We start from the raw sequence: 12,886 nt of genomic DNA, 5'->3' as shown, positions 1-12,886 counted from the left end.
TGTATTGGCTTGTGTTTACCTTGTTTACCGTAAATCACACTGGATTAATTTAGCATCTGCTAAATTCCCAAGTGCAATTGTTTTCCGAAACAGAACAGAGTGCTATATACTTGGCCTAACTAAAAAATTATCCCTGCAACCATACTATTGTCCATGCTGTTGTGAACTGGGGCGGCAGTGGCTCAGGAGGCAGAGCTGCTGTCTTGAGTCCTATCGGAACAATAGGATTTAGGTGGAGAATTTGCTTGGTTTATGATGGTGTTCTGTTACCATTGTTTTTTTTCCTGCATTCAACACAATATAATTCCTCAATATGGAGGCTAAATATTGTTCTCAAGACGTTACAGGGCTGTATAAAAATGGACACAAAAAAGCAATTCATGGCCGGATCTATTATATTTATTATTTTATTATCTTATAATAACTATTATACACAGCTCTCCAATCCTCTATAGTCAGCCAAGGAGGCTGACAGCCGCTTTATCCCTGGCTGTAAAACTTATCCCCTGGAGCTCTCAGGTGAGCTGGGACTTGGATCATTGATTCTCCCTCACCAAAGCTCCAATGGTACCCTGCCTCAAAGGGGGAAGCCTGGGTAATTCAAGGAAATCTTGGCGAGGCCAGGGCTGGAAGACAGCCCTGGCTCCACCTCCCCATGCAGGCTGCTGATGGACTACCATTGCGTTACTGTGTCCCCTAGGGTAGGTACCCTCACAAAAAACATGCAGTAATCCTGGTTTCTATACTGACTCCCCCTGGTCAGCTGTGGCGCCTGAGGAGGGGAAAGGAACTGGTTGGAATAACGTGTTCTTTCCATGCGTTCCATCCTACTGGGGAAACTGGGGAAAGAAATGACACAGACTTACCAGAGAGGCCTTCAGTCCAGCTTCATAAAACTCTTATGTATTGTCTTTATGCACAGCTATGGCATTTCTCTCGGTTGTCAAATGAATTCCTGCAGAGTGCTGACTCTGTGGAGTGTATTTTGATCAACTTTATGAACCACTTTTATAGCTGGAATACACAATACCCAAAGTGACTTCCAAGCTAGTTTCCTGTTTGTGTTAACTAAGTATTCTTAGTGTATTTTGTGTGAATGAGTGAGCTTCCCAGAGGGAAGGACTGTGTAAGACAAGATTGATAGGATCAATAAGTCGGCCTGTCCCTTGACACTCTTTTGACAGCATTGACCTAGCAGCATTGTGTGTGTGTGTTAGGGCTGGGCGATATGACAAAATCTCATATCACGATATAGAATTTATTTTATCACGATAACGATATACTCACGATATAGCATATTTTTTACGATACCTATTTTTTTATCTAAAAAAATTGTTTTTTGTTCAGGTCGAGTACTTTACTGTACTTGGGCAGTACTTGGGCTGTACTGTACTGTACTGTACTGTACTGTACTGTACTGTACAAGCTCTCCTCCCTGGCCTCTGTCTGTGTTAGGCTGCAAAACAGTGACACTTGGTGGTGACAATAATTATGCTATTTCCGTGCTCGGATACAGGGACATGGACACACACATAGCTGTCTATAGTGGTTGCACCACTCAAAAAACAATTAAATTCACATTATCCAGTCTATGAATATAATACTGATGCCCTGCCCATGCACAGACAGGCCCAAAGCAAGTACAAAAATATTACAAAATAAAATATATAATAATTAGAGGCTGAACTCAATTGTTCAGCCTCTGTAGACATTTTTAAAGCACAGCTCAAGACCCACTTCTACAACATTGCTTTTAATTGATCTTTTATTTTTTGTTATTCATGTCCTCACTGTATTGCATTACTGCTTGTTTTTCAATGTCGTTGCCTTGCTTTTCTTTTTTTCTCCATTGCTCTGTAAAGCACTTTGAGAGCTGCATTTCATGTCATGAAAGGTGCTATACAAATAAAGTTTTATTATTATTATTATGAATAATAATAATAATTATTATGACAATTAAAAAGAAAAAAATAAGACGTTGCCATTCAGACAGAAGTACAGGCCTGTGTCTGCATTAAATTGGCTTAAGGAAAAAATAAATACCTCATGTCACAGTTTGTCACTAAAGTTGTTTCAGTTCATGTTAAGCTCTGTATAGGGAATCAAAATGTTCTGTTGTAGTTATAGTTTAGTTTGTTAAAGACGTTGGGCAGCTTAACGATGTTTAATTGACTACAGGCGATAGAGTGAGAGAGAACGCGACCGCGTCGTCAACTCTCCGTGCCCAGCTGTGCGTATTATGGGAAAAGTGGAGGTTTTTCTTTTCCTTTTTTTTGATGATCACAACAAAGTCAGCGTCTTGTGTTGTTGTTGTTGGAAGCTGTTGCTGAAGTAAGGACTTTTCAAATGGAATAATTTATTTGGAACAATAAAAGACACGCAGCAGGAGGACTGCACAGGTAAGAGGAACGTCTTGGAAGAAGTTTGCAACCGACGACGGACAAGCTTATTGTTCAACTGTGTAAAACATGCGTGGCTCACGCAATTTATCAATTTGACCCAACATGAAACCTACATTTATAACAGTGAATGACCGGTTACTCTAAGGGCGCGTTCGGAAATAGCGCACTGTGCAATGCAAACTGATAGATGAGTGCGCTCCGGTGTGGTATTTCCGAACGTGCCCCTTACACCGCTCTGAATCTCGTCAGCCATCATCTCCCTTCATGTAATCCAAACCACTTCCATATCCATACAATGAAGACGTTGCCCCTCTTAGGTGCAAGCACCCTTGTGTTGTGGTCGTGTTGGCCTTAGAGTATATAATAGAGAAGACATCCGAAAGGTGTTGGCTCACTGTTTTCAGTGCGGTCGGCTGCTGGGCATGCCGTATATAAGCGCTGTGACGTAAAGTACTGCCGTAAACACTGCCGTAAAACGAAACGGCGATATAAGCGATATAGATTATTTTTCGTGATAGACATTTTCTATCGAAAATACGATATATATCGTCATATCGCCCAGCCCTTGTGTGTGTGTGTGTGTGTGTGTGTGTGTGTGTGTGTGTGTGTGTGTGTGTGTGTGTGTGTGTGTGTGTGTGTGTGTGTGTGTGTGTGTGTGTGTGTGTGTGTGTGTGTGTGTGTGTGTGTGTGTGTGTGTGTGTGTGTGTGTGTGTGTGTGTGTGTGTGTGTGTGTGTGTGTGTGTGTGTGTGTGTGTGTGTGTGTGTGTGTGTGTGTGTGTGTGTGTGTGTGTGTGTGTGCGCGCGCGTCGGCAATCTGAGAACCCATCGTCAAAAATAAAGGAAAAACAGAGCCCTCTTTTCCTTTGAATTCTGTCTCAAGAGACTAGCGTGTCAGTGACACAGGTCACAGCCAGGGTGAACTCCTGTTTCTCATTTCCCATAGCCTAAAAGGCCACAGTGACCTGGGTGAGTGTCCCTTTTCATACATGCAGGATAAGCTAAAATTAGATGTCTTGAAAGGTTTCAGATTCTTCCTCTCCCAGGAGGTTTTGAGTTGAAAGGCTGTATATCTTGCATATTTAATGTCTTTGTGGATGATAAATGGTTGGTTGGTCTTCGATCGCTTATTGGAAGGAAGCTGAACAGCCGTATAATAGGCACTGAAATAAGCTTTGGCTTTGCTAACCTTGTTCAGCTGTGGGCCTGTCGATGGAAGGCACTTAACTGTGCAAGGGAGGCGATGTGACAGGAACGGAATAAAGGAAAAAATGTAGCCAGGTCAGGGCAGTCAATAACTACTGGTCAGAAAGAATAATGTAAAGGTCTAGTTTTACCAGAATTAGATCATGCACTATCATGGTGTTTTTGGACACTGAAATTGGAATAAATGCTAATGCTAGTTTGGGCCATTCACTGCATGTCCGTCTTCACACACTCTATCTGTCAATCATTTCCCCCTCAGAGATAGCACTTTATGTAGACTTGGATAGCATTTTAAACAGATTCATAGCATTTCATAGTATTTTGTGTGCTTGTAGCTTACGCATGTTTCACTACTTTCTATTTATGTGATGTATGCCATGCTTTTGTTATTGCTTAATGTAAATCGCTCTGGATTAAGAGCGTCTGCTAAATTGTAAATTTCATCATAATTATGACTACTTGTTGCTTCAGTCATTGTCTTCAGTACAAGCACGGTCGGGTGCTATTGAAAGCACTGTATCGGCTTTCAATCTGTTCAGACCCTGGCATGACCCTGTACCTGCCATGCAGATACCGTCATTGCTTGTCTTAAAACATACATTGGCTTGGTTTTGATACTATCTACCTTCCGTTGCAACGAACTGTGAGTGTTTTCGTGCTGGCCATTCCCAGTAGATCTAATTTAAGGACAATGAACAACAGTTGTCTAATGCATCTTCACTTGTCGATACCGGGCCGGCCTTCACCCTGTGCAGTCTAGAAGTATATTTAGGAAGAGCTGCCCTTTCATGTTATGTACATGTGTCTACTATATGTGTATGACATGGAGAGAGAATGGAAAAGCAAAAGGGAGCTGGCGCCGTCTTTGTTGTGTGTAAAAACATGGTTAACATACTGCTGCCCTCACAGCGTCAACAAACAAATTGCCACGGAAACGGCATGATCCAAATCACTGGGCGGGCAGGATTGATTTAATCAGCTGGTGGGTGAAAACCTTAAGTTATAACCCTCATATTGCAGCTATACTGCTGCTTCTGAGTCACATGTACTGTAATAAAATACTAACTTATCCTTCAAAGAGAGACATTGAAGAGCCGTTATACTTCATGTATTGGGCTTGGAGTTCTTTTTGCTAAAACCTGCTTCCAGACATCTGTCAACTATCACAGCTGTTGTTGATGTTCTACAGCCTTGTGGTTAAAAAACAAAGGTCACCCAGGGCCAGTAGACATGGAATTGGATGGGATGTTTCAGCATTCTTGTTTTGTTGCCATGTCATTTCTGCACAAAAGTGCACTGTCACGTCGGTCTAGATGTAAAAGTCAGAAATATTTTCTCTTCATTCATAATTAGATTTTGTGTTTTCTTTTTTTTAGGTTCATAATATATGGTGTCTCTTTGCCGTTACGACCTGTTAAAGTTCCATCCTCTGCTCATCTTCCAGTGTTCTTCCTTAACCCGCCTTTTCTTCATTTCCTCTCTCTCTCATCTCATCGCTCGTCCCCCCCCTCCTCTCACAGACTGGCCTCCATAAACATGGCTGTCAGCTAATGTAAACACCATCTACTCCAGCTTGGATGGGAAGGATGATAGAGAGAGGAAGGAAGGGTGATAGAGAGAGAGTAAGGGAGGGAGGGAGGCAGGGAGAGGGTTCACTTCAGATATGCAGATATGTTTCTTTTTTTTTCTTTTTTTTTTCTTTTTTACATCTGAGGTAGAGCAACATGCACACTGTAGTACATCCTGACCATTCCCACAAAGCTGTGCTTTTTGTATTAGTCGGTAGTAGTTACTTTAAGGATGTTGGGGCAATACGGCTGTTAGTGTTTCTACTGTGGTGCTAAACGGTGTACAGACTAGGGGGACTGGGGATGGGAGCTGTTATCCAAGGCTGTGCTAATGGCTGTGGGGGATAATAGTGAATGAAATGCACTCCATTTGACAGCACTTATGGATTAATATTGCTCATTAGAACAACACACACACACGCACACGCCCAAACATAGCTGTGGTAATGCAACTAATGAATGGATAAACATACCCTCCTTCCCATTTGACAGATATGCATGTGTAACAACCCACCACACACAAACCCACCCACACACAATCTTCATCTCCTCTTTCACGTGCCCACAGAGGTCATAAAATATGATTTCCTTCTCCCTTCCCCTCCCCTCTTCTTTCCATCCCTAGCCCCTAACATACACACACACGTGACACACTCACACTCACACCAACCTACTGAAGGACTGTGGGTCCGCATTTAATGCACCCAATTACTTAGGCCCTGGCCTCATCTGGATGGTGCATTACGTCAGGCCTGGCAGGCTGTATTTTTAGCTGGGAGATGCCATAGGCCCGCTGTCCCTCCTACTCTGCAGATTGAATTACCAGCCTGTTATTGAACGAAACCAACGGATGGCCAGCAGAGCAGCGGTCATCCAATCACATTGTCAGGCAATTGCCTGATGTCACAACGAAGCACATTTGAAGGGCCACAGCCAGTGAGGTTTGGCGATGGGCGGGGGAGAACCACAGAAGGGAAAAGGTTGTTGGCAGAGTGGTGAGACATGGGTGTGGGTGTGGGTGTGTGTGTGTGTGTGTGTGTGTGTGTGTGCATGGCCTTGTTTGTGTTGGTCACACATCATGCGCATATACAGAAGCTCCTATAGGACTATAATGTGGACTGTGGTCTGGTCAGGACACGAGCTGCCAAAAGTTAAATCTTGAGTAGCTGCACCGCAACACTCTCAGACACCATAAATGACTGGCTTGTAAGAGGAAAAACTGTGAGGAGAGCGCTATGAAAATATGCTTGGGTCTATTTTCAATTTTCCTCCCCATGCTCCCCTCTCATTATTTCGGCCTTCGATAATGGCTTACACTTTGGGGTGCAGTTTCTGTGATGGAAGCAATGAAGTTGTACTCTGCACAGCTGAGACATCAGAATGAACTGTTGACAGCTAGACCCCATGCTGCTGCTGCGACACACACACACACACACACACACACACACACACACACACACACACACACACACACACACACACACACACACACACACACACACACACACACACACACTCCTCAGAAGAAAGCCAGGAATGTTGTCAGTCAGATGCCAAGTGTTTGCCCCAACACTCTTAAGCTAACAGCTTGACAAACAACTCTCATTATCTTCATCCTAGCACGTCACAATGGCATCTGAATTTAGATGCTGCTCTTTCTTTCTTCCTTTGAAAGGTTCCTCTGTCCTAATCAAAAGTGTAGGCTAATCGCCTGGTCTCTATCTTCCCCTGCAGAGTTTTGTTTTGCTTTGCTTGTTTACTTCTCCTAGGGAGACTTTGAGTCATTCATCGCCCTATTCATTTGGGCATCAGAAGGGATCAGCAGGAGATCGTCAACGCTTATGGATGCCCCTATTTATGTTGAGGTCAGGGAAAACAATAGTAGGACATGGAAACGGAAGGCTATCAGAGCTACCATGGCACCCTGTGGTTGATTGACAGCTAGCAAGAGGTCAACATGAGGTGACATTCCAGATCAGCATGCTGTCTTTAATATAGTTTTCCACGCCTTTCATTAAAAGTGTCACATTATTGTGCTTCACTAATCTTCCATTAATCTATGTCCTTGTGGGGAAGCATTATTTTGAGATACAATTTCTTTTTTTTTCAACTTTGTTTTCATTTAGGGTTTATAGACATATTCAAATAAACAGAAACAAAAACAAGACGCAACATAGTACAAAGGCAAACGTCACAACAACCACACAGAAACACAGAAGTTACAAAAAACTAAAATCATATAAATAAAATTACAAAATAAATGACTCAAATAGAACCTTTACTTGGGGATACCTTTAACTTTTCCATTCCATTACTCTTATTATATTTCACCTCTTTTCCATTTATATAGCGACCATTTTTCCCATATTTTTTCATAGAGGTCTTCTCTTATTCTTATTTTGAATGTGTGTCTTGTGTGTTATCCCCTGAGCCCCAGCCATATTTAGTTGGCCTGATACTGTAACTAGCTAGTTTTTGTAGCATCCTTGAATCCAGTTAGTTGGTTTGGCTTCAGAGTAATGACAATCCATTAAGGCTTTAAGAGGTTTTCAAGGTTGTCCCAGAAGTTTTGTCTCGGTTATAGACAGGACCAGTGGTGGTGAAAGATTTCCAGCATTGAAACAAGAGGTTGGTTTATTTTCCTCAATGAGGTTTACTTCATGGCTTGCAATATTGTCCCAATATTCCAAAAGTAGGCTACTCTGAGAGTCGGCACTTGTAGGCCTATATACTATATTGGTTATTACTTGTTACTTGCGCAAGCAGAGCGCACAAGTAAGGTGGTCGTGCCGTCTTTTTTTATGCGTATGCTGTGGTATATAATTATATATACTGATTTTGAGAGTGACGTAATGAAGATATGTATCAATGCCGGGGTATAACTGGCTTTCGATGGTGACGTAATAATGATATGTTTCAGTGTCGGGTGGATTAAAGGTAATGTCTCTATGTATACATGTATGTAATCTGAAACCTATCTGTATTACATCACCATCGAAAGCCAGTTATATCCTGGCTTTGATATATCTTCATTACGTCACGCGTTGCGTCTCTGTCACGTGCGTCAAAAAACGAACCGGGGCAATTTTTTTTTTTTTTTTTTAAGATATTTTTTGCGTCTTACGCCTTTTATTGATTTTTGAAGGGACAGACAGTAGGCTGACAGGAAACGGGAGAGAGATGGGGGGATGACATGCAGTAAAGGCCGTGTCGGGTCCGGGAGTCGAACCCGCGGCACACTGCGACTGGATTACCAGTCCGGTGCCCAGACCGTTACGCTACGGCCTGGGCCAACCGGGGCAATTTTAATGCAGTCACGCAACGCGGGCAGTGGAGCCACCCTTTATTGATTAAAAAGGGAACATTCCCTGACGGAGACGCGACGCTGACGCCCGGTGGAGCCCCAGTGTTACACCTCATCCTGAGCACGACCAGGGACATGAGCTAGTATCCGGAATACGCAGTTCCAGTAAACGCACAATAAACAGAGTAATACAGAATTTGAAACCATTTAGACTAGGGGACTTCTCCCAGGAAAGAATGATTGAGCAAACCTGCGTCAGTATCCAGACACAGTGACTCAGTGCTTGCAGTGAGAGACAGACAGACAGACAGACAGACAGAGGGAAGCTAGATTGAGACTGCATAGAGGGGGGTAGAGGTGATGAAGGGGGTGTGTGGGTGGAGGAAACTGGACACGGCTTAAGGAAGTTCCTTCCTGGATGAATGCCTGAGTGATGACATCACTATTCAGGAGAGCATCTAGTAGTAATACACAGCAATATGCAATCTGACTCACATTTTCAGTTATTCTGTTCAGTAACAAACCTCATCATGTACTATTAATTTAACATGTACTATGTATGACTAGTATGTACTATGTATGATGTAGTGTAATAGGTGGAGTACAGTACTGATTCCTGGTGACACATACTTGCATATTAACTTATTGCATACCAGACGGTGATACCACTCATATACAGACAAACACTAATGTCCTTTGCTCAATAATCAAACATGGCTAGGGTGTCTCAAATGTTTTCAGATTCTCAGATTCTAAAAATGATTAATCTATAAGTGAATGACTTTGAGACCCATGACCTGCTATTTTGTTTTCACTGTGCATTTATTGTTTTGACGCCAATCTTAAGATATTGAGCTGAATGTTTGCCATTAGTCGGATCAATAGATATGCATCATCAAAGACACGTGCTGCCTGATAATGGGTCTAAAGGAACTCTCGTAAGGCAGGGGATTGAAGCATTTTCTGCTCATCCTGTAGGCTTTGATGGAATTCATAGATCAAAGCAGCTGAACCTAAGTACACAGCCCATCACAATACTGCATTTATAGAAGTCAGTGCAAGGTGATCTACAAAACAGCTGCTTTGAGTTCCTCAAATCCCTGCGGTTTTCACCTTCCTTCTGAAGTTGGACATACAGACGCACATGCACACGCTGAGACCCCAGGTCCATCACCATTGTGTTGAGCCCTTACCAAGCGGAGCACTGGGAGCGGAGTTGGGTTTTGGGTGGCATGTCTCTAGGGCTGGGCGATATGACGATATATATCGTATTTTCGATAGAAAATGTCTATCACGAAAAATAATCTATATCGCTTATATCGCCGTTTCGTTTTACGGCAGTGTTTACGGCAGTACTTTACGTCACAGCGCTTATATACGGCATGCCCAGCAGCCGACCGCACTGAAAACAGTGAGCCAACACCTTTCGGATGTCTTCTCTATTATATACTCTAAGGCCAACACGACCACAACACAAGGGTGCTTGCACCTAAGAGGGGCAACGTCTTCATTGTATGGATATGGAAGTGGTTTGGATTACATGAAGGGAGATGATGGCTGAGATTCAGAGCGGTGTAAGGGGCACGTTCGGAAATACCACACCGGAGCGCACTCATCTATCAGTTTGCATTGCACAGTGCGCTATTTCCGAACGCGCCCTTAGAGTAACCGGTCATTCACTGTTATAAATGTAGGTTTCATGTTGGGTCAAATTGATAAATTGCGTGAGCCACGCATGTTTTACACAGTTGAACAATAAGCTTGTCCGTCGTCGGTTGCAAACTTCTTCCAAGACGTTCCTCTTACCTGTGCAGTCCTCCTGCTGCGTGTCTTTTATTGTTCCAAATAAATTATTCCATTTGAAAAGTCCTTACTTCAGCAACAGCTTCCAACAACAACAACACAAGACGCTGACTTTGTTGTGATCATCAAAAAAAAGGAAAAGAAAAACCTCCACTTTTCCCATAATACGCACAGCTGGGCACGGAGAGTTGACGACGCGGTCGCGTTCTCTCTCACTCTATCGCCTGTAGTCAATTAAACATCGTTAAGCTGCCCAACGTCTTTAACAAACTAAACTATAACTACAACAGAACATTTTGATTCCCTATACAGAGCTTAACATGAACTGAAACAACTTTAGTGACAAACTGTGACATGAGGTATTTATTTTTTCCTTAAGCCAATTTAATGCAGACACAGGCCTGTACTTCTGTCTGAATGGCAACGTCTTATTTTTTTCTTTTTAATTGTCATAATAATTATTATTATTATTCATAATAATAATAATAAAACTTTATTTGTATAGCACCTTTCATGACATGAAATGCAGCTCTCAAAGTGCTTTACAGAGCAATGGAGAAAAAAAGAAAAGCAAGGCAACGACATTGAAAAACAAGCAGTAATGCAATACAGTGAGGACATGAATAACAAAAAATAAAAGATCAATTAAAAGCAATGTTGTAGAAGTGGGTCTTGAGCTGTGCTTTAAAAATGTCTACAGAGGCTGAACAATTGAGTTCAGCCTCTAATTATTATATATTTTATTTTGTAATATTTTTGTACTTGCTTTGGGCCTGTCTGTGCATGGGCAGGGCATCAGTATTATATTCATAGACTGGATAATGTGAATTTAATTGTTTTTTGAGTGGTGCAACCACTATAGACAGCTATGTGTGTGTCCATGTCCCTGTATCCGAGCACGGAAATAGCATAATTATTGTCACCACCAAGTGTCACTGTTTTGCAGCCTAACACAGACAGAGGCCAGGGAGGAGAGCTTGTACAGTACAGTACAGTACAGTACAGTACAGTACAGTACAGCCCAAGTACTGCCCAAGTACAGTAAAGTACTCGACCTGAACAAAAAACAATTTTTTTAGATAAAAAAATAGGTATCGTAAAAAATATGCTATATCGTGAGTATATCGTTATCGTGATAAAATAAATTCTATATCGTGATATGAGATTTTGTCATATCGCCCAGCCCTACATGTCTCTGCTTTAGAGGGATCATGGCTTGACTGTAGAACAAAGAGGGATGTATGAACCTGATATCCCTGCCGTGTCACGCAAACAGTAACCTCTTTCACACTCTCAGTCCCCCCCTTCCCCCTCCTCACTTTGACTTTACCCCCTTGTACCTCCCTCTGTTTCGCACACACTCTCAAATACACCAGAAACTCTATGGAATCCCCTCCTCGAACGTGACCCCCTGCCCGGGAGGGACATATTGGTGATGTCCGGTCACTATAACGTAGCATGACACTTCTAGAGGGCTCTGCTTACACGTTCATTGTCTCTACATTCCAGCGTGTTAAAGCCCTTTGGCAGTAGCTTGGTATTGGCATCATATGAATAGCAATCAGTATTGATTTATAATCAATCTGGATCAAACAGAGGAGCCAGGTAAGTGTTCTGGGCTCCATGATGTGACACTGAATTGATTAATTGAATACTTATTATTATATCATAATATTCTAATAAATATAGGATTGTGCTATCAAGGTGTCCAATGTCAAGGAGTTAAACTATGTTCTTTAACTCTATGTTCTTTTAGTTCAGTTTTGGGTAGCGACTCGAGAACCTTTGTCTTTTGCTAGGTAATGACACATCTTTGTAGCAGCATAGTATAATGCTACCCATGTTTTAGACAAATTAATTATGAATTGTTGGCGTCCTAATGTTGATAAAACAATGAAAACCACAGATGGCATCATTGTAGGCCCCCCATTAACTCAGGACTTGTATCTTCCAAACTTGAACGCCCCCTGCAGTCGGCATCAAGCGTATAACCAATTTTCCTACTACTGATGGATTATGCAATGATAACCACTGTACTCTTGTCTCCACCTCCTAGATGTGAAGAAGGACTGGTCAGACCATGCTCTGTGGTGGGAGAAGAAGAAAACCTGGCTGCTGAAAACCCACTGGACCTTGGACAAGTATGGCATCCAAGCCGATGCCAGGCTCCTGTTCACACCTCAGCACAAGCTCCTGCGTCTGCAGCTTCCCAACATGAAGCACATGAAGGTCAAGGTGAACTTCTCTGACCGAGTCTTCAAGGCAGTCTCTGACATCTGCAAAACCTTCAGTAAGTACAGTAACATGCAGGACTTGTATAGGACGATATAGGATGTTTCAAATATGAAACAAGAAAGGTCACTCAGGCTGTGCCTGATTCCCAGTGGGTGGGGAGTGAATTATGAGTGAAATACTGTATGACAATAGAATGGAGGATGGATAGGATCAGGAATGAGTATATCAGAGGGACAGCGCATGTTGGATGTTTTGGAGATAAAGCCAGAGAGGCCAGACTGAGATGGTTTGGACACGTACAGAGGAGCGATAGTGAGTATATTGGTACTAGAAGGATGTTGAGGTTGGAAGTGGAACTGCCAGGCAGGAAG

General features: G+C 42.5%; 1 protein-coding gene across 4 annotated transcripts in view; it reads left to right on the top strand.

Annotated features, from left to right (window-relative positions):
• Positions 1 to 12,886, top strand: part of fermt2 (FERM domain containing kindlin 2) — a 51,394-nt gene that overhangs the window by 10,281 nt on the left and 28,227 nt on the right. For all 4 annotated transcript variants that reach the window (XM_083792101.1, XM_083792100.1, XM_083792099.1 and 1 more), the window contains exon 3: positions 12,337 to 12,570. In XM_083792101.1, coding sequence (XP_083648227.1) covers positions 12,337 to 12,570 — 234 coding nt within the window. The remainder of the gene's footprint in view (positions 1 to 12,336; positions 12,571 to 12,886) is intronic.

This window comes from Protomyctophum parallelum (assembly GCF_964188405.1).
Source record: "Protomyctophum parallelum genome assembly, chromosome: 20".
NCBI lineage: Eukaryota > Metazoa > Chordata > Actinopteri > Myctophiformes > Myctophidae > Protomyctophum > Protomyctophum parallelum.
This window is presented reverse-complemented; position numbering and strand designations above follow the sequence as displayed.